Source organism: Syngnathus typhle, linkage group LG13, assembly GCF_033458585.1.
Source record: "Syngnathus typhle isolate RoL2023-S1 ecotype Sweden linkage group LG13, RoL_Styp_1.0, whole genome shotgun sequence".
NCBI lineage: Eukaryota > Metazoa > Chordata > Actinopteri > Syngnathiformes > Syngnathidae > Syngnathus > Syngnathus typhle.
In genome coordinates, this window is record NC_083750.1 from 2,883,333 (window position 1) to 2,909,154 (window position 25,822).

Sequence of the window (25,822 nt, forward strand, 5' to 3'; positions counted from 1 at the left end):
AGAGCGCAAGCATTCCTTTCCTCAGCGCAACGGTGACTTTATTTCCATTGACTTTATTTTTATTTTAATGAGGTCGTTGGGAATACATGAAACTCTGTAGCCGTTCTCTTTCTATTTTAGGGGGCGCATAGCTGCCGAATCCTATTATATTCTCACATATCTCTCAATACTAAAATCAATTATGCTTCCCTGCATATTCCTGGAAAAAAAGAAAAAAGAAACTGCTCTTCGAGCACTGTCTATTTACCAATTATTATTATTATTATTATTATTATTATTATTATTATTATTATTATTATTATTATTATTATTATTATTATTATTATATGTGGGAGCGTGTGGTCTATGTTTGTGTACGGGTGTAGTGTTTTATATTTAAGTCGTAAATTGAAGATTCAACAATGATTCATAAGTTTCATAGACTTTATTAAACATCGTATAGAGACGCTGTGTTTTTTATTAAAGTGCCTCCAGATAATCTCCTGGCTAACATTCTTTACAGCTATATTGATCTCAAAACCATCCTGGTCACGTAAAGGATTTCCTGACAACAAATTGTTTCAATATGATTTTGCAATAATCCTATTCACATAATGGTCCCTGGTTACCATCAATGTTTCATTAAATTAAATCTCATTGTACACATCCATTTACAATGGAGGAAAGAAAGGTGAACCTAGTGCAAAGACACAAAGACGAACTACTCAAACAAGATATTCCGTTGAGCTCCCATAATACTGGAAATACAATGAATATGTATTACAATAAATATATTATATTACAGTAAATGCATTGGAATTCCAGCAGATACCACAACTCTTGCTACCCATTCTCAAGAAGAGAATACATTCTCACATTCCTATGCGACTCGCTTAGCCAGCGGAACATATACTTTAGATTTCTTTCGTCACTTAGCTCAGACATCCAAAGACTCACAATCACAAAAGTAAACGCACGATAGAAATTGCATTGCAGTTGAGGGTCACATGTTACAAACATCTAGAAGTTATATATGAGGAATAATGACTTGCACTATTTCCACTCTATTCTTTCTTTGGCCAGTATTATTTCCATTTTAAATGTACAAATTATCACCATGTACCACACATGAAGATACATTTACATTAAAATACCTGAATTTGTATACAGTGAAATGCAATATTTTCTGTAGAATAAAATATGAAGAAATACTTTCTAAGAACACATACAGGTATCACAAGATTGCATCAAACCGACAATGAGCCAGCATTTTTAAAATCTTCACAACTGCATTTTTTCATTGCCATGACCTGTCCAACTTCAAGAATGTGACAGATCTTCTCAAAAAATGACATTTTGTAGCTATGCTGTACCTATACGTTCATTAGCTTATCTTTAATAAATAGCTCTGAAATACTTTATATATATGCACACGGTGTGCCCACCACACTCTTGTGTAGACAAGAATAATTTGGAGCTGTGCTTTTCTGCTATTTGCTCACACAAGTACACCCTCGCGAGCGCACACACACACACAGACAGACACACACACACACATGTTCACAGTGAACAACAATTTACATTAAATGACACTAGATTGAACACACGCAGTACAAGACATCCCACGAGCACACATCCATCAGTTACCTGATACTATATCGGCATATACGCAGCTAAAGGAGGACAAATGTGTGTGCAGGGAGCGGGGGTGGGGGTCTTGAAGTCGTCTTATTGGGTTCTCTCGTCTGGATGATGTGCCGTAGAACAACGCAGGAGCGCTGTGAACGGAGGTCTACAGGTCATGACCCAACCTCTCTATCTCATCGATGAGGAAGTCGATATCAGATTGGGTGGCCGCATGGTTGGAGACCACCATACGGAAGAAGTTGACTTTATTGCCCTGAGGCTGGTAGCCCACCATGGTGGTCCCTGACTCCATCATCATGGCCTTGATTTTTGGTGCAACCTGACAATGAAGATAGTTAGGAAGTTAGTTGGGAAGGAGAGCTATATTTCACCAATGTTTAGCCTTGGTTTCAAGGCTTAGGCTAACGCTAACCTTGGTTCCACAATTTGGCACAACAGTTCCAAATAGCATTCAGTGTTAGTGCAAAACCTTCACTGTATCAAATCCACTCTATTTATTATTCTCACCCACATTTTCTGTTGGTAGGATTTTGATTACTTTTTGGGGGTACAGGTTTTCGAACGTCTCGGTTCTCGAACAAATTGGTATTCGAACAAAAAATTCGAGATTTTTTTGCTTCGGATGTCGGACCAAATTCGGTTGTCGAACCTCGCGAGTTGAGCCGAGACGACCCGCATGCCAACTGACTACGTTCGTTATTACATTCTTGTTACTCTGAGGATTGCATCAACTCTAATCATTAGGGGTGTAACGATTCATTGATACACACCGATTAATCGATATAATGCTCTACGATTTATTGGCATCGATGCTAAACGTAAACATCGATTTATATCCCCGTGTTTGACCTCGGACATTAGACGCGACTTTATTTTGAAATCCAGTTCATTGTTGCTTGCTTCCTCTTTCCGGGAGCAGTGCGCGGCGTGTTGTGTTCTGAGCAGAGCAGGCACGTGAAAGAGGAGTTGACAACTAGTACGCGGCTCCTGGGCTGGTGCTAGGGCTAGTGTCCAAAGTGACGAGGAAATTCGCTCCCCTTTGGGCTTCAAGTCATTCGTTTGGAAGCACTTTGGATTCCAAAGAAAAGATGGCTCAACGGAAAAGACACGTGCAGTTTGTAAATCCTGCCATGCGGTGATCAAATATTCAGGGACCACAAATCTCGCCGCACATTTAAAGAAAAAACACGACATCAAAGTTCAGTGTTAAAATAAGCACTTTTTATACTACAATACTCTTGTAATTTCCTAAATAAAGAGTTTGCAGTACCTTGTTGATTTTGCATATGAATTGTTATAAATCAGGATATTGTTCTATATTTTTTATTTAAAAAATAGAAAATCGATCGTAGAGCACTATATGGTGATGTATCGTCAATGAATCACAGCAGGCTTTAAGATATCTGCAAATATCGTATCGAGGTCCTTTGTATCGATATGATATCGTATCGTGACAAAACCCGCGATTTACACCCCTACTAATCATGCATCCAAAGGAATCAAGTGGGAGCAGTAAAGCCATCCTAAAACACAAAGACGCTCTTAAAACAATGCGATAGGGGATAGGGAAAACGTAATTTCGATCTCTTTGTGTGTCTCGGCATGTGAAGATGTTGACAATAAAGCAGACTTTGACTTTGACTTTGACAGTGAGCGCCCGGCGCGCTGCGGTTGCGCTATCGGACCAAATTAAGCTCCTTGCGCACTGAGGTCCACTTAAATTTTGGAAAGTACATCAGGACATTAAAAATATTTTCTAAATTTCAGCGATGGCTCTGTCAAAATAATGCGACCAGCGCGGTGCAGTTGCGCGGTTGGCGACGCGCTACGGTTGTGCGTTCGGCGGTGCGCTGCAGTTGCGCGATCGGACAAAAACGCGCAAATGAAAAAAATGCTTAAAAAAGCCGTTTTTTTTGTTTGTTTGTTTGTTTTGCTTGAAATTGACTTTTTTCCCATTACCTGTAATAGGGAAACATGATTCGGAATTCGAACGAGTCACTTCTCGAACAGCCTTCTGGAACGGATTGTGGTTGAAAACCGAGACTCCAATATATATCCGTTTTGTCATGGTTAAACTTCAGGTCAGTGGTCGTCAGATTCATTTGTGCCACATATCGTTTACAAACGTTACGAAATGCTCTTCGACAGATGCTCTCTCACCCTATGCAGCTTTTCCCGCCTCTCCTCAGTGTCCGGCATCCCCCTCAAATTGGGCGGAATGTACCAGAAGCAAACGTTGGTGTGCTGAGGCTGTGGACAAAAATATTCACAAGTTCGTTGAAAAAAAAAAAACACGAGACACATAGCAAACACAAAATTCTGATTTCTTACCTCTCCATCAAACACCATCTCATATCCCTCCCTGTTCTTAATCTTGTTATACAGGTACTGAGACAGATCCAAGCACCTGTCAATGTGCTGCTCGAACCCAGTGGTGCCCTGTAAAGGGAAACACGGCATTAAAAATCACAATTAAGTACTCAAGGGCCCAGGCTCGAATAATGGTATGTGATTTGTAATATTATTTTGAGGATAGCATATGTCCTTTTACCTTGGCTTTCCACATGAGCCAGAATTTAAATATATCCACGTGCCGGCCACATTGGATGGCTTTGTCTCCGGTGTCATACGTGACGTCGTATTGCTTGTCTTGTTGGAACAAATAGCCAGCACACATGGAGTTACAGCCCCCCATCAGTCCCTGTAAACACACATACATTCAAATTTCTAGAAATCCTCTGCTCGAGGCATGGCTCAGAAAATATCAAGATAAATGAGCTGACGTTACAATAACCGCTGCTAGCCTACCTTTTCCCGAACGAGGATGGCTGAACACTGCAGCGGCACGCCCATCATCTTGTGAGGGTTCCATGTGACAGAGTTGGCTCTGCAAAATTCAAACAGCGTTTTCTCTTCTACTGACTTGGAATACAGGTAACATACTGTCGTGTTAGCAAATCACCTCTCAATTCCATTGAGCTTATGGCGGTGTTTCCTTGACATCAGCAGACCACCACCCCACGCACCCTACGGGAGACAAAAGGCATCACGACGGTGACCTCTCCTTACTATTAGCTGAATAGGAATCATGACATAAATAACCACTCACGTCAACGTGCAGCCACAGGTTGTACTTCTCGCAAATGTCAGCAATCTCATTGATAGGGTCAAAGGCGCCATAGACGGTGGAGCCACCTGTGGCATTGACAAATAACGGCACGTAACCCTGTGAAATGTACACACGCACACACACGTAGCACTTGAGGATCATGAACATCAGTGACAAAGCAAATAAGGAAGAGGGAAGGCACATCAAGACCTTACCTTCTGTTTAGCGTCAATGACCTTAGCCTCCAGATCAGCAGGAATGACCCTCCCCCTAAAAGAGTGAGAAACACCTCTTTATATGGGGTGCGTCCAAAAGCCATTATGTACTCCCCTTTTTTTCTATTAGCATTTGACATTAGCAATTAGCATCTGACAGTTTTCAAACAGGTAAAGCTTGATCAGGTGTGACATATTCAGTGCATGGTATGTCAAGAACAGATCCTGTTTTGAGAGACTTGCAACAGAGAGCGCAACTTGGACTGAGCATTGGAGTACTGTGACAACCATAAAGCTTCTTAAAGAGCAGTCAAGACATCTTGCCAGGTAGCACTTTTGCTCCAATGTCAATTGGAGAGCCATGAGCAAGGGAACGATACACTAGTAAAAATGGCAATCGCTAAGCTGTCAAATGCTAAGGGTTTCACTGTCCAAATGAACCGAAATGAAATTTTAGAGACGGTAATGTTGTTTGTTTGTTTATTTACATGTTACATAAATACAATACCTCTCATCTGTGCTCAGCAGAATCACATTCTCGGTGCCAAAACCCAGAGCGGCACCAGCCTTCTTTATGGAGTAGTGACTCTACAGGAACAACACACATCAGGTAAACAATGACTCTCTTATTGACAAATGTTCAAAAGCCATCAAGGGCAATGGAGCTTTTGTGGCCAAATCACAGCTACACAATTCTCTAAAGCAGCCGCAGGCAAAGTATTCGGACCCGCTCTGTTCTTCAACCGAGCCCACCGAGCATCCACTTAAATTGTCTCGTGGACAGTATTGATTTAATGCATTGGTTTCACAAATTTTTCTTGTAGGTTATTCATTTTTTATATAAAAAAACATGTTTAAATTAAAATGTTAAAAACATAGTAAATGTTCAATTAAAATGCCTTTACTTATTTTATTAAACTATTGGTTGATTAAAAAACAATAATTATAAATAATAAAATAAATATGAGAATACATTTTGAATGACATAATTACGATACTTGTGATTATTGTCAAAGCATTTTCCGTACGTGTTTTTTGCATTCTCTCCATGATTTGGCCTATGTTTTACATTTTTTTCCCCAGCCCTGCTCTAAGGACATGTAATAAAAGTAATTTCTGTGTGTTTTCATGTCCAGTGGTCTCATACAACTTACATGTTCGGACGTGAACAGAACCAGGCGAGGAGCAGCAGACATGCCCTTTGTCTTGACCTCGGGGAAATACTTGTAACGAGCGATCATCACACTGTACATGTTGGAAATAGCGCCGCCTGTTGAGCACAAGAGACATAAATGTTTTTTGTTTTTTATAATTTGGTCCGATTCACAAAGTATGCTTCACTTCACGATCGTCCCAGTATCTAAGGCAGGGGTCCCCAAACTTTTTCCTGTGAGGGCCACATAACCTTTCCCTTCTCTGATGGCGGGCCGGTGGCAGTTTGTAACAGAAAAAGTGTGACGATCGTAGGGGAGCTTAAAAAAATTATTGTTTTCCAGAAAGCCACACATAACCAAATAACGGTTATTTAATAACCCTTTCCAGGTTCTTTACAGAAAAAAGGTCAGGAAACAAATAATAACACTATTAATGAAATAAATAATAACTAAACCCTCTCTGAGTTCTTCACAGAAAAAACAAGAAATAAATAATAACTAAATAACTCTCTCTGGGTTCTTCATAGAAAAAAAACCATGGAACATTAACTTTCTGTTGTGCCATGCACAATCTTAACAGACAAAAGTTCAGCTCAGTTGTCAGAGCAGAACCTCTCTGACACATATGAGCAGTCTCTTAAAGTTCTTGTGTTCCTTCCTTATAATCCTTTTGTAGGTTCCAGTAGGCTTGTAGACACCGCTGTCTTTTTTGTTAAAGTTTGATAGTGCGTCATAGTCTGGAGTAAAATTTGTTGTGGCAATTCTTAGGCGAGATCCGAGGTGTTGGTCCGTTTACCTCGATCTGTGACGGGTAGATGTTGACGTTCATGTGGCTGAACGTCACGTCGCGTACGTCGAGCCAAATTGGCAACTCTTTTAAACGCTCGGCACTGTGTTCACCCTGCTTTACTTGGGCGACATTTTAACGGAAGGATTCCAGGGGAAGGTTTGTGGGTGGCTTTAGCGCAAAACTGCATCTGAAAGCTCAGCGCGCGAATTACAAGAATGCTGTCGTCACAGCCCACGCTCTAAATTCGGGACTGATACAAATAGAGCGCGAGTGCGCCATGTCCGTACACGCACTTGTGAGTGTGCACCGAGCTTTCTGACACGGCTTCCGGTAGTAAATGCGCAAGCGAGCGCTCCCCCTTCTACTGGGGAAACGCAGTCATTGCAGGCAAAATGAGCAAAAAAAAAAAAAAGTTTAATAATACAATTTATTCAGGGTTGGCGGGCCGGATTAAACGGTCCCGCGGGCCGTATCCGGCCCGCGGGCCGTAGTTTGGTGACCCCTGATCTAAGGCAAACTTTCTCCCCCATCGTGTGAACATTGTTCACGCTCATATTTGTCACTGCCAATCACCACTTTATCCATATATTTTTCTTTTGTCACTAACCTGGCGAGAAGAGGCCATCTCCCTCGCCATCAGGCCAGCCAATCATCTCTCTCATCTTCTTTAAGGTCAGCTGCTCCATTAAAACAAACACTGGAGCGATCTCGTAGGTGAACCTGTCAATCACAAAGTTGAAAATGCTCACATCAGCACATCATGGGGGCAGCGTAGCACCACCTGAGTCATCAACAACCACCTTTACAGCAGAAGACAGAATTTTGCATGCATACACACAGAGTGATTCATTTTCCATTTGCTCCTCCGTAATTCAAAACACAAGAGCCTGTGCTGACTGAGCTAATTAAAGTGTGTGATGGTTGGAGTCTTATAGGCAGAAAACATTCATATTCAAATGCCTTGTGAAATCTCTTAGTAGTTTAATTATAGCACACAATGCTGTGATGGCTATCTGTCAATCTGCCAAGCTCAGTCACAATTCTGAATGGTGCTGATTTGACAGCTGAGAGGGCTTCAGTGTCTGTTTGGGAAAGATAACAGTATGTCTATGTGTGTGCGTGTGTGTGTAACGTGTGTGTGTGTGCGTGTGGGTGTGTGTGTGTATGCGTGCGTGTGTGCACGTGCGCATGCGTGTGCGCGTGTATGTGTGTTTTGACCACAATTGATCAAAAACGGTTTAATTAATTACAGTGTGGTTAGATAAAAGCAAAAGATTGGACATCACCAGGATGAAGGTGTGTTGCACAACAAAAGAAGTCCAGGAGAAGGGAAAGTTGCCACATAAATCTTACATCCACTCCACACCTCCCACACTGACTGATCCCTCTCTGTAATGAGGCCACTTAGGGCACCACCATTACCATCGAAACATCTTGTTTGCAATTACTCTGCATGTTCTGCAGCACAGGAAAAGCTTTGTGTTTTGTGTGCAAAAAGAATCAAGATAAAGACCGCTAGGAGGAAACATATATATATATATTCCTCGTCAATCTGAATGGGAATAAGGAATAGGAATAGGAGGCATTGTGTGAGGCACAATGGCTAGTCTCTCTAAGAGAAGACCACAGCAACCACCCTGAGCAGAACCCAGTTACCATCACTGTGGCAGACATCCAAGAAAGAGTCTCAGGTATGAAGAACTGGACAGCACCCGGGCCAGATATGATCCATGCCTACTGGATTAAGAAGCTCACTGCACTCCATGAGCGCCTAGCAGAACAAATGAACCAGCTACTAAAAGTTGGAACTCACCCCGAATGGTTAACTGAAGGACGCACAGTCCTGATCCTGAAGGATCCCACAAAGGGTACAGTCCCATCCAACTATCAGCCAATAACCTGTCTCCCTACAACATCGAAGATCATGTCAGGCATCATAGCGGCTAAGATAAGTGTACACATGGCTCAATACATGAGCACAACACAGAAAGGCATAGGCAACAATACCAGAGGAGCCAAACACCAGCTGCTGGTTGACGGAACAGTCGCCCGAGACTGCAAGACTCGACACACCAACCTGTGCACTGCCTGGATTGATTACAAGAAAGCCTACGACTCCATGCCACACTCATGGATCACTGAATGCTTGGAACTGTACAACATCAACAGGAACCTGAGAGCCTTCATTGCAAACTCGATGGGACTGTGGAAAACAACCCTTGAGGCCAATTACAAGCCAATTGCACAAGTCTCCATCAAATGTGGCATATACCAAGGAGATGCTCTGTCCCCACTGCTGTTCTGCATAGGTCTGAACCCCCTCAGCCAAATAATCAACAAGACTGGCTACGGATACCGACTCAAAAATGGGGCCACCATCAGTCACCTCCTATACATGGATGACATAAAGTTGTATGCCAAGAGCGAGCGAGACATCGATTCACTGATCCACACAACCAGGATCTACAGCACAGACATTGGAATGTCATTCGGACTAGAGAAGTGCGGTCGCATGGTGACAAAGAGAGGGATGGTAGTCCATACAGAAGGGGTCTCACTCCCAGAAGGAACAATAACAGACATTGAGGACAGCTACAAGTACCTTGGTATCCAACAAGCAAATGGCAACCTCGATGAAGCCACAAGGAGAGGAGCCACAGCCAAATACTTACAACGAGTAAGGCAAGTCCTCAGAAGTCAGCTAAATGGCAAGAACAAGATCCGGGCAATAAACAGCTACGCCCTGCCAGTCATCAGATACCCTGCAGGAATAATAAGCTGGCCAAAGGAAGAGACGCAGACCACAGATGTCAAGACACGGAAGCTCCTAACCATGCACGGAGGGTTCCACCCTAAGTCCAGCACCCTGAGACTGTACACTAGCCGTAAAGAAGGAGGCCGAGGACTACTGAGTGTGAGAGCCACTGTTCGGGATGAAACAGCCAAGATCCATGAGTACATCAAGGAAAAGGCCCGAACGGATGACGTGCTCAGTGAATGTCTCAGACAATGGCAAACAGAGGAAGAGTGGCTAGAGACACCATCATGGGAGGACAAACCCCTACATGGGATGTACCATCGGCAGATAAGTGAAGTGGCTGACATCAAGAAATCCTACCAATGGCTGGAAAAAGCTGGACTGAAGGACAGCACAGAGGCACTCATCATGGCAGCACAGGAACAGGCTCTGAACACCAGAGCAATAGAGGCCAAGATCTACCACACCAGACAAGACCCAAGGTGTAGGCTGTGCAAAGAGGCCTCTGAGACAGTCCAGCACATAACAGCAGGGTGTAAGATGCTAGCAGGGAAAGCATACATGGAACGTCATGACCAAGTGGCTGGCATAGTGTACAGGAACATCTGTGCAGAGTATGGACTGGAAGCCCCAAGTTCAAAGTGGGAAGCACCCCCTAAGGTGGCAGAGAACGGGCGAGCCAAGATCCTGTGGGACTTCCAGATCCAGACTGACAAGATGGTGATGGCGAACCAACCGGACATTGTGGTGGTGGACAAACAGCAGAAGAAGGCCGTTGTAGTGGATATAGCAATACCAAGCGATGGCAACATCAGGAAAAAAGAAATTGAGAAGCTAGAGAAATACCAGGGCCTCAAAGAAGAGCTTGAGAAGGCCTGGAAAGTGAAGGCCTCGGTGGTGCCCGTGGTCATTGGGGCACTTGGGGCAGTGACCCCCAAACTGGAGGAGTGGCTACAGCAGATTCCAGGAACAACATCAGACATCTCAGTCCAGAAGAGTGCAGTGCTAGGAACAGCCAAAATACTGCGCAGAACCCTCAAGCTCCCAGGCCTCTGGTAGAGGACCCGAGCTTGGAGTGGAAAAACCATTTTTTTTTTTTATATATATACACATATACGTATATATATACGTAAATATATACGTATATATATACGTATATGTATGTATATATACCGTAATTTTCGGACTATAAGTCGCTCCGGAGTATAAATCGCACCAGCCATAAAATGCCCAAAAATGTGAAAAAAAACATATATTGTAAGTCGCTCCGGAAAATCCAACACCAAGAACAGACATGAACGAGCAATAACAGGCTAAACGATACGGTATGCTAACGTGACAAACACAAATGAGGAGCTGAGAACGGGCCTGACGTAACATTCAGTTATTTAAAAAAAAACTATTACATAAATAACACGTTTATAAACCATCTGAGTCACTCCAATTCATTGAATCCATCGATCGTCCTTTGTCAACAATGCCGTGTGCCGTGCCGCAGTTCAAATTATTCCACAGGCCCATACAACGATATATAAACTATATTTTAAATAACTATTACATAAACAACAATATTATCAAACCATTTGTGTCACTCCAAATCATTAAATCCATCGATAAAATTTCTCGTCCTTTATGGCATCCTGGTGACAGAAGACATGTCCAGAGGATATGGCGCTTTAAAGTGTTAATTGCTAGGGGTGTAAATCGCGGGTTTTGTCACGATACGATATCATATTGATACAAACAACTACGATACGATATTTGCCGATATCTTAAAGCCTGCTGCGATTCATTCACGATATATCACGATATAGTGCTCTACGATCGATTTTTTTTTTTAAATAAAAAATATAGAACAATATCCTGGTTTATAACAATCCATACGCAAAATCAACAAGGTACTGCAAACTCTTTATTTAGGAAAATACAAGAGTATTGTAGTATACAAAGTGCGTATTTTAACACTGAACTTTGATGTCGTGTTTTTTCTTTAAATGTGCGGCGAGATTTGTGCTCCCGGAATATTTGATCACCGCATGGCAGGATTTACAAACTGCACGTGTCTTGTCCGTTAAACCATCTTTTCTTTGGAATCCAAAGTGCTTCCAAACGAATGACTTGAAGCCTAAAGGGGAGCAAATTTCCTCGTCTTTTTGGACACTAGCCATAGCACCAGCCCAGGAGCCGCGTACTAGTTGTCGACTCCCCTTTCACGTGCCTGCTCTGCTCACAACACAACAACGCCGCGCTTTTTGAAAACAAATGCATTTATTAACAGCATTAAAAAAATATTCCACCAAAAAACTATTATCAGTGATTCTTATTAAATACGACACTGTTATGATGAATAACATTTTTCATCACTTCAGCGCCTGCAGGTCAGATTAACGAAATATGTTTATCTAATGAGGCAAAATCACATCCAACGGCAAACATTCTGACCAAATACCGTTTTTTTCCATGTATAATGCGCAGAATTTAACTAATTTATTGTCCTAAAATCTGGGGTGCGCATTATACATGGGTACAATAAAAAAACATTTTTTTTTTTTTTTTTAAGAAAATCATGGTACAACAATTTTTGAAGAAAATCTTGTCACGGATGGTTCTTTACAACGTCACTTTCCTCTCTTTTCATTTTAACCTAACTCAGCGGTGGGCAAACTACGGCCCGCGGGCCACATCCGGCCCACGGGACCGTTTAATCCGGCCCGCCAACCCTGAACAAATTGTATTATTAAACTTTTTTTTTTTGGTCATTTTGCCTGCAATGACTGCGTTTTCCCAGTAGATGGCGAAGCGCTCGCCTGCGCATTTACTACCGGAAGCCGTGTCAGAAAGCTCGGTGCACACTCACAAGTGCGTGTACGTACTCCGTAGTACGGACTTGGCGCACTCTCGCTCTATTCGTATCAGTCCCGAATTTAGAGCGTGGGCTTTGACGACAGCATTCTTATAATTCGCGCGCTGAGCTTTCAGATGCAGTTTTGCGCTAAAGCCACCCACAAACCTTCCCCTGGAATCCTTCCATTAAAATGAGTGGCCCGAAAAAAAGAAGTGAGTGCCGAATGTTAAAAAAGAGTGGACAATTTGGCTCGACGTACGCGACGTGACGTTCAGCCACATCAACATCAACCCGTCACAGATCAAGGTAAACGGACCAACACCTCGGATCTCGCCTAAGAATTGCCACAACAAATTTTACTCCAGACTATGACGCACTAGCAAAAAAGGGAGACCAACAACACTGTTCCCACTGAAAATGAACGGGAGGCTCTCAAGTTTATTGTAAAAAAATGCATTTTGAATATGATTTTTACACATAGCAGGGATTGAAACTAGCGACCATTCTCATTTTCAAACAATGCAGGATGCTCAAGGACATTGATGCACCACCTATTTGCGACTAATCTTAACCTGTAAAGTTCTTAAGGCTTACTTTAAGGAGGTGTTTCCCGTTTCCTCACCTCTGTTACCAGGTGTTTGCGAGTTAAAACTCTGCTCTGATTTTCAGATACCCCTCACCGTGTTGCTGTTTTGATTACTTTATTTGGATGTATGCTTTCACCGATTCTTCAAGATGATATATTTGGTCAGAATGTTTGCCGTTTGATGTGATCTGTGAGATAAACATCTTTCATTAATCTGACCTGCAGGCACTGAAGTGATGGAGATTGTTATTCATAATAACAGTGTCGTATTTTATGAGAATCACTGATAGCAGTTTTTTAGTGAATTATTATTTTTTTAATGCTGTTAATAAATGCATTTGTTTTCAAAAAAATTGTTTGGAATATCCATGCTTTACTACCTACTAAAGGCCAAGATCTTTTATGCAATGACCTTTACAGGTCGCTTATATGACTTCACACAACGTCTACGTCCATCTGCTCCTTGTCCGGCCCGCCGGTCCAAATTTAGAACCCAGTTCGGCCCGCGAGTCAAAAAGTTTGCCCACCCCTGACCTAACTGATCGCTGTGGTGCCTTTCTGGGCAGTCGGAGAAATCAACGCCAACAAAAAAAATACATCCAGCCTAGTTAAGAAATCACCAGAAAGATCACCATGACAATTGTGAATAATAAATAAATAAATATTATATATATTATATATATTATTATTATAATACCGTTTTTTTCTGTGTATAGTGCGCAAAATTTAACTAATTTATTGTCCTAAAATCTGGGGTGCGCATTATACATGGGTACAAAAATTTTTTTAATTTTTTTTTTAAGTCCCAATGATCGTCACACACGCAGGGAGGCAATGGGTCCCATTTTTATAGTCTTTGGTATGGTCTTAACTAAGCTGGATGTAATTTTTTTTGTTGGCGTTGATTTCTCCGACTGCCCATAAACGCACCACCGCGCACGGGAAAGAGGCGGCTCTGTATGGGAGAGACGTTGAAGAGGAATAAAAACACCCTTGGAAACCAAAACTTGCCCCTCGTCGTGACTCGGAGCCGCAACAAATGTTTCGGATTTGTGTAGGGTACATTGTGAGACAGCAAACGAGCAGGTGATCGAGCAAGCCTTGTCTGATACGAGAGCATTGCGGTCGCATGGAGCGTGTTTGAAGTGAACAGCAGAGAAGAAAGGAACAAGGCAAAGTGTTGTGAAATAAAATATTACCTGTAATACGGATTTAGGTAGAAAACTGAACTCTCGCTCTTTATATAGCTGACGTGTCTTGCGCATCCGTTCTGCGCATCTGTAATGGCGGCCTCCGTATGATATCCGGTTTGCGTGTGTGCGAGAGCGAGAGAGAGCGAGGGAGAGAGCGCGAGAGAGAACGCTCAACCGTAGCGCGCCGCCGACCGCCCAACTGCACCGCGCTGGTCGATTAGTGTGACAGAGCCGTCGCTGAAATTTAGAAGATATTTTTAAAGTCCTGATGTACTTTCTAAAATTTAAGTGGACCTCAGTGCGCACTGCGCAGGGAGCTTAATTTGGTGCGGTCGCGCAACCGCAGCGCGCCGGGCGCTCACTGTCGCATTGCTTAAAGAGCGCCTTTGTGTTTTAGTCTTAACACCAAAGGAACAAGGCAAAGTGTTGTGAAATAAAATATTACCTGTAATATGCATTTTGTTATTTGCTGATTGAAACTGCTAATTAAACTGTGAATTGAAACTAATAGGAAGAAAACAACTCTCGCTCTTTATATTTTTTTTTTTTCAAAGTCAAAGTCAAAGTCAGCTTTATTGTCAATCTCTCCACATGTCACAACACACAAAGAACACGAAATTACGTTTTTCTCTATCCCACGGTGACGAGACACATAACACGATAGACATACATGTACGCGACACAATATAAAAACAAGAAGGCAAAAATTCTAACAATCAATAGGAAGAGTGATGAATAAATAATAAATAAACAGATAACACAATAAATAACGATATAGCTGACGTGTCTTGCGCATCCGTTCTGTGCATTTTATTTCACAACACTTTGCCTTGTTCCTTTCTTCTCTGCTGTTCACTTCAAACACGCTCCATGCGACCGCAATGCTCTCGTATCAGACAAGGCTTGCTCGATCACCTGCTCGTTTGCTGTCTCACAATGTACCCTACACAAATCCGAAACATTTGTTGCGGCTCCGAGTCACGACGAGGGGCAAGTTTTGGTTTCCAAGGGTGTTTTTAGTCCTCTTCAACGTCTCTCCCATACAGAGCCGCCTCTTTCCCGTGCGCGGTGGTGCGTTTACGGGCAGTCGGAGAAATCAACGCCAACAAAAAAAATTACATCCAGCCTAGTTAAGACCATACCAAAGACTATAAAAATGGGACCCATTGCCTCCCTGCGTGTGTGACGATCATTGGGACTTAAAAAAAAAAAAAAAAAAAAAAATTCATAAAAATTGGGTGCGTATTATACATGGGTACAAGCTTTTTTCCAGCATCAGCATGCCATTTTTAGGGGTGCGTACTATACATGGGGGCGCACTATACACGGAAAAAAACGGTAATAAATAATTGTGATAAATAACTGGAACATCACTCAAATATTGGTGATCCCGTTGAGAGTCTCACATAGTTCTTCGCTATCGAGTTTGCTACTGCATGCGCAGTGATACTGACCGGCAGAATAACATCCGGTTGTTCCCAAAGATGATATTTTTTCTGAAATAATTTTACGTTTACGGACTTAAGTAACCCGGCTGGGTCATACCAAAGACTATAAAGATGGGACCCATTGCCTCCCTGCTTGGCACTCAGCATTAAGGGTTGGAATTGGGGGGTTAGATCACCAAATGATTCCCGAGCGCGGCGCCGCTGCTGCTCACTGCTCCCCTCTCCCCAAGGGGATGGATCAAAATCACACGGGGATGGGTCAAATGCAGAGGACAAATTTCACCACACCCAGATGCGTGTGTGACGATCATTAGGACTTAAAAAAAAAAGTCAAAATTTGGGTGCGTATTATACATGGGTACAGGCTTTTTTCCAGCATCAACATGCCATTTGTAGGGTGCGTATTATACATCATTTTGAAGAATCAGTGAAAGAATACATCTAGATAAAGTAATAAAGAAATCAATAGTATTGTTGGTTTCCCTTTTTTGCTAGTGCATCATAGTCTGGAGTAAAATTTGTTGTGGTAATTCTTAGGACAGAGCCGAGGTGTCGGTCCGTTAACCTAGATCTGTGACGGGCTTTATTGACGTTCATGTGGCTGAACGTCTTCTCACACACGTAGGTCGAGCCAAATTGTGCACTCTTTTTTTAACATTCGGCACTCAGTGTCCACCTTTCTTTTCTTCGGGCCACTCATTTTAATGGAAGGATTCCAGGGGAAGGTTTGTGGGTGGCATTAGCGTAAAACTGTATCTGAAAACTCAGCGTGCGAATTACGAGAATATTGACATCACAGCCTACACTCAAAATTCGGTACTGATAGATGAAATTACTACGTACTACTGAGTACGCACACGCACTTCTGAGTGTGCACCGAGCTTTCTGACACGGCTCCCAGGAGTAAATGCGCGGGCGGGCGCTTCCCCATCTACTGGGGAAACATAGTAATTGCAGGGAAAATGACCCTCAAAAGAATTAATAATACAATTTATTCAGGTTTGGCCGGCCGGATTAAACGGCCCCGTGGACCGGATGTGGCCCGCGGGCCGTAGTTTGACCTTATCTGGTCTAAGGGCATCAGTGACCTCCTGTAAAGTCTGAGGAGCAACCTGGCGGGGTATGATGGACCGAAATATTATGTCCCAGAGGTGTTCTATCGGGTTTAGATCAGGTGATCGTGAGGGCCATTCAATTGTGTCAATTCCTTCATCCTCCAGATACTGTCTGCATACTCTTGCCACAATAGGCCGGGCATTGTTGTGGATCAGGAGGAACCCAGGACCTACTGTACCAGCGTAGGGTCTGACCATGGGTGCAAGGATTTCGTCCCGATACCTAATGGCAGTCAGACTGCCGTTCTATAGCCTGTAGAGGTCTTTTCGTCCTTCCATGGAAATGCCTCCCCAGACCATCACTGACCCGCCACTGAACCGGTCATGCTGAATGATGTTGCAGGCAGCATAGCGCTCTCCTTGGCTTCTTCAGACCCTTTCACGTCTATCACAGGTGCTCAGGGTAAACCTGCTCTCATCCATGAAAAGCATAGGGCGCCAGTGGCGGACTTGCCAATTCTGGTGTTCTATGGCAAATGCCAATCGAGCTCCACGGTGGTGAGCAATGAGCACAGGAAACACTACAGAACGTCGTGCCCTGAGGCCACCCTCGTGAAGTCTGTTTCTGACTGTTTGGGCAGAGACATTCACACCAGTAGCCTGCTGGAGGTCATTCTGTAGGGCTTGGGCAGTGCTCAACCTGTTCCTCCTTGCACAAAGCAGCAGATATCGGTCCTGCTGATGGAATAAGGACCGTCTACGGCCCTGTCCAGCTCTCCTAGAGTAACTGCCTGTCTCCTGGAATCTCCTCCATGCTCTGGAGATTGTATTGGGAGACACATCAAATCTTCTTGCAACAACACGCATGGATGTGCCATCCTGGAGGAGTTGGACAATCTGCGCAACTTCAGGAGGGTTAAGAAATCGCCTCATGCTCCCAGTCATGATAATGACTCTCGCTAAAGCCAACACTTGTGGAAAAACAGTTAAAAAAGATCAAGAGGGAGGAACTTGATATGGCCTCCACCTGCAAAATCAGTCCTGTTTTGGGGAGCATCTCGTTGTTGCCCCTCTAGTGCACCTGTTGTTAATTCCATCAACACCAATGCAGCTGAAACTGATTAGCAACCCTCTCTGCCACGTACCTGACCAAAACTTTATCAGAAAAGTCTAATTGAATTCATGCCATACCCTGATAAAAAACTGTTCCTTTAATTTTTTTTGCGCACTGTATATATATGTATATGTAGTATATACATATACATATATATACCCAAATATAGACTTTCGGTGTCGCCGTTTTCAGCATTTCAATCACAGCAGACAAGGAACAAAACCTCTTTAAAATTCTCTTCCCTTTGAGTAATTTCACGCCATAATGACAATAATGGTGATGATTATCACAATCAGAGCCAATCATTGGTCTTTTGAGGGTGAAAATTACCCCTCAGTCACCTGCCTGTCTCCAGGGAAAGCCCCTAAATGCCCTCATTACCATCATCAAGGGCGCTCCTTGTGCGTGTGAGTCTCTTTGAATGGGCGTCTTTTATATGAGTAACCCCGTGACATGCAGGCTCCCTCTTCCTCTCTGCGACACGTGGCAACGCCGGGTCTCACCATGTCCGCGGGGGACAATGCACCAAACGCTCCGCGGGGAGTCGCAGCAGTCTCTTTCCACAGTGTGACAGGGTTTTGTGTGGTGCCTGAGGACATTGTGTGACAGTGTGGGGCCCAGCTGGCCTATCTGCTAAGACCAGCTCACAATGAGCCCGCAGTCAATGGACTGGAAACCCTTGCTGCTGTATCTGGGACAGACAGAGCTTGTGTGTGTGTGCGTGTGTGAGTGAGTGTGTGCGTGCGTGCGCGTGTGCGTGCACATGCGAGGAAAGGGTGGTTTCATGACTAATGTTTTGAAAAATTGGATACATTAAGTGTCTCAATCTGTGTTCATTATCTCTGCATTGAGCTTTTATTCCTAAAACAAGCGTATAAAATAAATGACAGCGGAAATATATTGTGCTACATTATTGTTAAAGTATCATTTGGTCATTATACTTCTGTTCTGGGGCGAGAAATCAAACTTTGCACTGGAAGATGCATGCCATTAAGTGCAAGAATGTAACACACACGCACATGTACACACACACCTACACACACACGCACGCACACACACACACACGAACACACACAGACTCAATTGTAAGTAATCACTCATCATATACGCTAATTGATATATTGATCCAGATAAATGCTATATCAAACTTCTTAGAATTTTTATTTGTGTTTGTTCCCTTAGCAAAGTATGAGCAATTCATCATTCTGACATAGTACAACGGCATGAATATTTTTATTAGGAGTTAAGTTTGTCTTTGGGTGCGCCTGAAAAGTGTGAAGTTGATGTGGCTCATGCCCTCTATCAGACTAGGCCTCAATGTAACTGTGACCCGAGATCAATATGCAATCTAACCACCCCTGGGGCAGAACAGACTGTGATACACGGAGCAGCTCGACAGCTGCCAACATTCTATCAAGTCACAAGTCTTTACAGACCAAAAAAAAAAAAGCGTGTACATTGACTGGCCGAAACAAACTGAAAATTCTTTCATGGCATGCAGAGGCGGGGGGGTTTCCACCAATGGGGTCAACCACAAACATGGCAATAAAGACAAGTATGTATGTATGACTTACATGTTGGTGTTGGCGGTGGAGGTGAGCCACTCTCCTGCCAGGCCAATAATGTCTAAACCTGAGGACAACTGGTTGAAAAAGCGAGGGTGACCTAAGAGAGAAATATACAATATACCCATAACATAAAGTCATTCCAACAGTAGTTAAGACATGAGGACAGAAGCATTTTAATTGTCTCGGGCAATTCTGGGACTCCTGTGTTGCCTGCTTAACTCAAATTTGTGTCTTTTGCAAGGCAACTAAATAGATTGTTGCGCCACTCTGGTAACAAGGTGATAATGTGACAGCCATTTAGACTCAAGGTGCTCGCACACACAGTCAGGCTCAAAAAATGCCCACAGCCTAAATGCAGTCATGGATATAAATAGCATGTAAATGTGTTAGTAAGCCCATATAATAAGTATGCGTAGTAGTTGAATGTATAGATGAGTAGGACTGCATAGAGCCAGGAATAAAAAATGCATAGTATAGTAACGATGCACAGTCTGTGTTCAGCACCACGGACAGCTCTCCATTGTATTTCTCCAGAAAGCAATCAATCGCGAGTCTCCGCGCCAGAAGTGACATATATAGAAGAAGTGTTATTCTGTAGGAAAACCCAAAGGACAGTTTGAGCGCTGTCGTTTTAACAGCTGCAAACAGGCCACGTTAGGAAGCCCTCAGGCCACACTTACTTTAATAAGAGAGACGGGAGAGCTCGGGGACCTCAAGCCAATTAATACCTTGGGGGCAATAAATAAGGGGGCAGACGACGAACGTTTTTTTTTTTAAGCGGCTTGCTGAATTTGAGTTTGTACTATATTGGCCTCACATTCCCTCCGCCTTTAATTAGCCAAGTATTGACCATGGAGTGATTATCTACAAACGCACCCCCAATCTGTCTACCGTGCTTTACAGCCTATAATTTGTTCAGGATGCAGTACACTTCATACATTTCTTTGCCGTACCTGTCCGAACGCCATATTTGAGCGTGTCCCTGCAGTCCACCAAGATCTGTTCCAGAGACTCGGGCTGGTCGGACAACTCCAGGTTAAAGCCCTCCATGCCCTCCAGGAGCTGGTGCGGGTGGTGGAAGTCCAGCACCTTGGTGGAACGGTCGAACGTCTTCTTCACATAGTTGGTTAAGATGTCAACCAACTCCAGTAAAAACTGCATGGTAGGTTCCTCGCCATTCTTTGCGGGCAACAAGTCTATAGAATACGCAGGGGCAAATTATTTTAAAGGATATCTCTCTTGTTTGAGTGAAAATATTGTGCATTTTACTTAATTGCCCCCCCCAAAAAAATATCTGCACTGCATAAAATAATGATTAGTGCCCCCGCCCCCCCCAAAAAAAACTAAGCACTTTAACTCAACCAAATACTTTAGCTTTTACTGTAAAATGAAGGTGATATAGTCTATACCGACTGAGTTTTTTTTCTTTTAATTAATTATGAGATTTTTATGATCAAGTCAAGTTTATTTGTATAGCCCTAAATCACAAGCAGTCTCAAAGGGCTTCACATAGACAGAAATTGACAATTATTCTCAAAGCATCCCCTGATCTTAAGCTCCAATGATTGCCATTTTTTTTTTTCTATTTGATACGTTCACTGAATGGCTGGTAGAAATCACGTTTCTATACCACCATGATAATAATGTTATTTTTCCAAGTAGATTTATGTCTATATTTGTTTACTTTTATTGATTAATGTATTTTCTTAGATTTGGTTTAATTTTTATTAAACATTGCTGTGTTGATTTACAATCTTTCCTTTCTCCCCTTCAGGATCAATTCTCACCTCGGGCAAACAAGTTTGAGAAGTCGGTCTCGGTGCGTCGGAACCGGGCGTCCCTGTCACTATTGTCACAGGAGAGCAGGTTCTTCTGACCCAGTCTACCTTTCTCCTCCAGGCTGTTGTTCTTCTGCAGGAACCCTAGCGTTTTGCACGGGGAAGTGCACGAGTTATCACCAAACATCTCCATAACGAAAAATTTATATTTATAAAATAAAATAAAATAAGATTTTAATGTAAACTGTAGTTGTGCTTCGGCATCATTTAAAATGATGTATCAAGGTTGAGATCAAACCAAACCAAACCAAACAAAATCTAGGCTATATATAGAATAAACCACACCCACACACACACGCATAAACACGCGCGCGCACGCGCACAGTTATCGGCTCAGTGATCCGGACGGCTTTGGGCAATGGCTCCGTACCGCTAGTAGTAGTACCCCCCCCCCCCCCCCCCGCCCACAAAGAGGGTTAATGAAGGATGCCAGAGCCGCAGCATGTCTGCTTCCACCATATAGGCCTGCCTGCATGGTGATTGATCCGCTCCCGTGTGAAGGCCATATAAGGCCCGCTAATTGCTCAAAAAAAACAAAGGGAACGCGTTTTGATTTTTTATTCTCTTCAATTCATGTGATTTTGTATTTAGAATTATTTTATAGTGCGTTTTTTTTTAGGAAATTCCCAAATTACACATTCAAAAATCAATATCTAAAGCCATGACACTCTAAATGTAATTGAATTAATTATTGTCTTCATTTGTCAATTTCCCATCGCTCGGTCTTACATTTTGTTTGTTGTTTCTTTGTTTTTGTTATTGTTAAGGAATGAAAAGTAACAAAAAATTAGATTTTTAATTTGATAGCTGCGAGAATATGCGTGCCATTTCTTAAAAAAAAAAATCTGCTTTAGCATATTTTTCTATGCTGTCTGAAGTACGTTCGTCCCAGTGTTTGTTGAATGCAAAAGACATCGGGCGGATCCGGGGGCGGTCAGAGTGGGTGTTAGGAGCGCTCATCATCAGACCCACAGGGTAATGTCCACTGACCTTTCCAAGATGGTAACACACTGTGACAGTTTTGTTCTCATAGTGGCCTATTTTAGAAGGCAGGGAAATGGCTGCGATTCGAAGAATAACATGCAGCGACCCTCTGCTGACGCGGTGGAATGTTTGTGAACATTCACTTGACACCAATGAGCAATACAAGAGTTGTGTGAAATATTCTGCATAATGTTTATTGAACTGTTCCTGCATCGACTGCATTATAAGGAGTGCTCTGACTGCAGAACTATTTATTATTGCAATTGTCACAAAACTGCATCTTATTGGATTTTATTTGGTTTGTTCATTTATTTATTTTACAATGAATATTGGGTTTACGACTGTGACCAACAACTTAAGAATGCGCATGTGAATTAATTTGTATGTTGGGGCAGAGTTTTTTTTTTTTAAATTGTACAAAAAAATGGCAGCGCTAATTCGGAACTCCGTCGCAAACGACAACCGCTAATGGCCACGCTTATTTGCAGGATGCGGGAGACAACTTACCACAAATCCTCATGCCCAGTTTCCTTGTACAGCCATGCATCCACGCATATTCGTTGGCTAAAACAGAATAAACCTTTAAGTTTGGGAGGAGCGGCGATGGGAGATGGGTGCAAAGGCGGCCAAGCACGGTGGAAGCGATAGCGTTAAGGTGGGTGACTTGGCCGGGTGTGTGACAACCAGACTGCGTGGATTTAATATTGCATGGGGAAATAATCAATTCGAATGTTATGCGTGTATTTTTCAAATTGGCAACATAATTTCGTTATATTTAGTCCATGAAAATTCCGATATGGGTAGACTGCATGTATACCTTGAAGTATCAAGTTTCCATTTTCTATGTTTTTAGGCTAATATATATATATATATATATATATATATATATATATATATATATATATATATATATATATATATATATATATATATATATATATATATATATATATATATATATATATATATATATATATTCTCCAATGTTTATTTATTTATTTATTTATTTATTTATTTATTTATTTATTTATTTATTTATTCGACGAATTCCTGTCCTGGGGGGGTAAATCATAACATTTCTGACCTATAAAGCCAAATCAATAGGGACACGCTGGCTCACACACTCGCACACATGCAGCCGAAACGGCCGGGTGGGAATTAACACCCGTGAAATGAGCTCACGGAGGAGGGTGGCAATTAATTGAGGAAAACACCGCTGGTGATGGTCGTAGAAGTCTATAGCAGCAGACACTTAGAGACACGCAGAGTGTCACTCAGACGCACAAAAGCGTGGACATGCGTGAGCGGAGATGTCGTCCATTTGGACCGAATGCAAAGCGACAGAGCCATGGCGTGGAAAAAAGAGAATGCAAGTAACTTTCACAACAGCAACATTTTTTTTCTCAAAGCTGTTCAAAAGCGCTTAGGCCGTATAGCGTGCGCCCACACGCACACACACACGCACACACATACAAGCCCACGCGCGACCACACGCCACAGGCCGTCGGGAGTGAGATGGAGCGAATGGCATCGTTCAGCAGCAGTACGTGGGTGCATCCAAAATAATAAGCGGACGTTCAGCGTAATTGACTCAACCAGATTTATGTCTGTAATTAGCAGAAATACAAATGGCGCATGGCATAGATGTAAAGATAGAGTATGAGTGCATGATCCAACGTCCGTCACATCATTTCCTTGCCCGGCTGACTGCTTTGCGCACTGCTGCACCCAGACAGACAGACAACCCGAGAGACAGACAGATGTGATGGCTCTGTTTTTAACCGCAGTGATTAACGACGGAGCCCACACAGCAAATGACCCGGGCCGCTTCCCCCCCAGACAAAGAAGGAGGGGTGACGGCAGAGACGAGCCAGACGGAGGGGAGGGAACGAGGGAGTGAGGGAGTAAAGGCGTATGAGCACTTTGAGCAAGGCAGCCTTTTATCAGCCATGCACAGCATCTCGGTGAAGGGCGGCCTAAATGTGAATGACCCTCGGGAGTCGATACTTCAAGGTGTTATAATCACATACTTGTGGATGAGGGTCTTAAATTGGCGGTGTTGGGGTCCTGTTCCCCGCTGGTGGCTCGCGGCTCTGACGTGGCCATCACGCTCTTCCTTTACCTGATCTCCGAGAAGGCTATTTTAACTGCAAACAAAGCAGAACGATTAGAATGATAAATCAGCCATTTTGTCGCATGTATGTCAATCTGAATAATAATAATAATAATAATAATAATAATAATAATAATAATAATAATAATAATAATAATAATAATAATAATAATAATATATATAGTATATATATATATATATATATATGCGCAAATTGGAAACACAATTGCGGTCTGACAGAACTGCCAAAATAAGGATAAACGCTCATGGAGATAACACGTACATCCATGTCGAAAACGCGCTGCAATATTTCTTGAACTCAATTAGCCATTAAATTACGTCAGAGCTGCAGTATATCGCAGCTGATGGAATAGTGACACAGAGATATGATATCAAGGAAATGACAATAACTCACTAGAGAAAATATCGTTTTTTGTTTGTTTTTGTACATCCACAAGAGCTTCGAACGGAATAGATTGTAAAAAAAAAAAAGAAGAAATTTACCATATATATGAATATATATTCAAACGGGGGGGGGGGGGGGGGGACAGTTCTATAGGCAAAACAGCAACAACAAAATAAAACCAAACGAGACAATGATATTCGTTTGAGGTCAATTGTAATTATATTTTGCATTTATCCAAAATAACACTGTGCCAAACGCTTTTTTCTTGTTTGGAATAAGGCGTCATGAATAGATTTAACGCACACAAGATGGGAATGAAAGCAAGACGTCTTACCGGCACGTAGGAGCGCCCACAGGTAGCGGAATCCACACAAGTGGACGCTGAAAAGACTCAGAGGTGCAGATGTCTGGAGACTATTGCAAAGCGCGCCAATAACATCCAATCCCGCGGTGCATGCGCAAGTGAGCACTGTCTCCCTCAAGAACATGTTTATGCCTTATTTATATGAGGAGCTGCGGCTGCCCATTGGTCTGTTCACACACACAGTCGTGAGTCACACCCTCACTTCCCTCCGATGACTCACAAGGCTCGTCAAGGGACACGCACAATCGGGGACACGCACAATCAATTAAGAAGCTAAAAAAGCAAACATCATAAAATTGTGAATCTCCCATAGACTGTCAAATGTATGCACAGTGTGAGGGTTTTATTTGCATATGTGTGACCTTGGAAGGACAATTTTCCGAGTTCTGGGACCACACCTGTCTTCGGCATTACATTTCAATCTGGCTCTGTGATTTTGAGCTGGTTAGTAAATTTGAATTTTTATTTGCAACAAGGTAAAACCCAGAGTGGTAATTTGGAGATCCTGGCAATTTTTCTGTTGAGTTCTTCTGCATCTTGCAGTCAGAGTCCCTACCTGGTTTCTCTAACTGCAACACACCTCTTCATATCTTTGTATATTGAGGTCACGTTGGATTCTCTGCTTGCGTTTCTCTGCAAACACCTCTTCATATCTT

At 42.6% G+C, this 25,822-nt stretch overlaps 1 protein-coding gene across 1 annotated transcript; it reads right to left on the minus strand.

The window, feature by feature from the left end:
• Nucleotides 1-443: 443 nt before the first annotated feature.
• On the minus strand, nucleotides 444-25,274 carry LOC133166129 (glutamate decarboxylase 1-like). The gene is made up of 17 exons (XM_061296150.1): nucleotides 25,137-25,274; nucleotides 24,314-24,430; nucleotides 22,791-22,847; nucleotides 21,249-21,383; nucleotides 20,415-20,657; nucleotides 19,468-19,558; nucleotides 7,502-7,614; nucleotides 6,105-6,220; nucleotides 5,459-5,538; nucleotides 4,951-5,005; nucleotides 4,736-4,852; nucleotides 4,589-4,653; nucleotides 4,435-4,513; nucleotides 4,178-4,327; nucleotides 3,958-4,065; nucleotides 3,787-3,876; nucleotides 444-1,945 (listed from the first exon to the last, which is right to left on the minus strand). The coding sequence occupies exons 2-17, from the start codon at nucleotides 24,387-24,389 to the stop codon at nucleotides 1,772-1,774; spliced, it is 1,749 nt and encodes a 582-aa protein (XP_061152134.1). The 5' UTR covers nucleotides 24,390-24,430; nucleotides 25,137-25,274; the 3' UTR covers nucleotides 444-1,771.
• Between the last annotated feature and the right edge of the window lie 548 nt (nucleotides 25,275-25,822).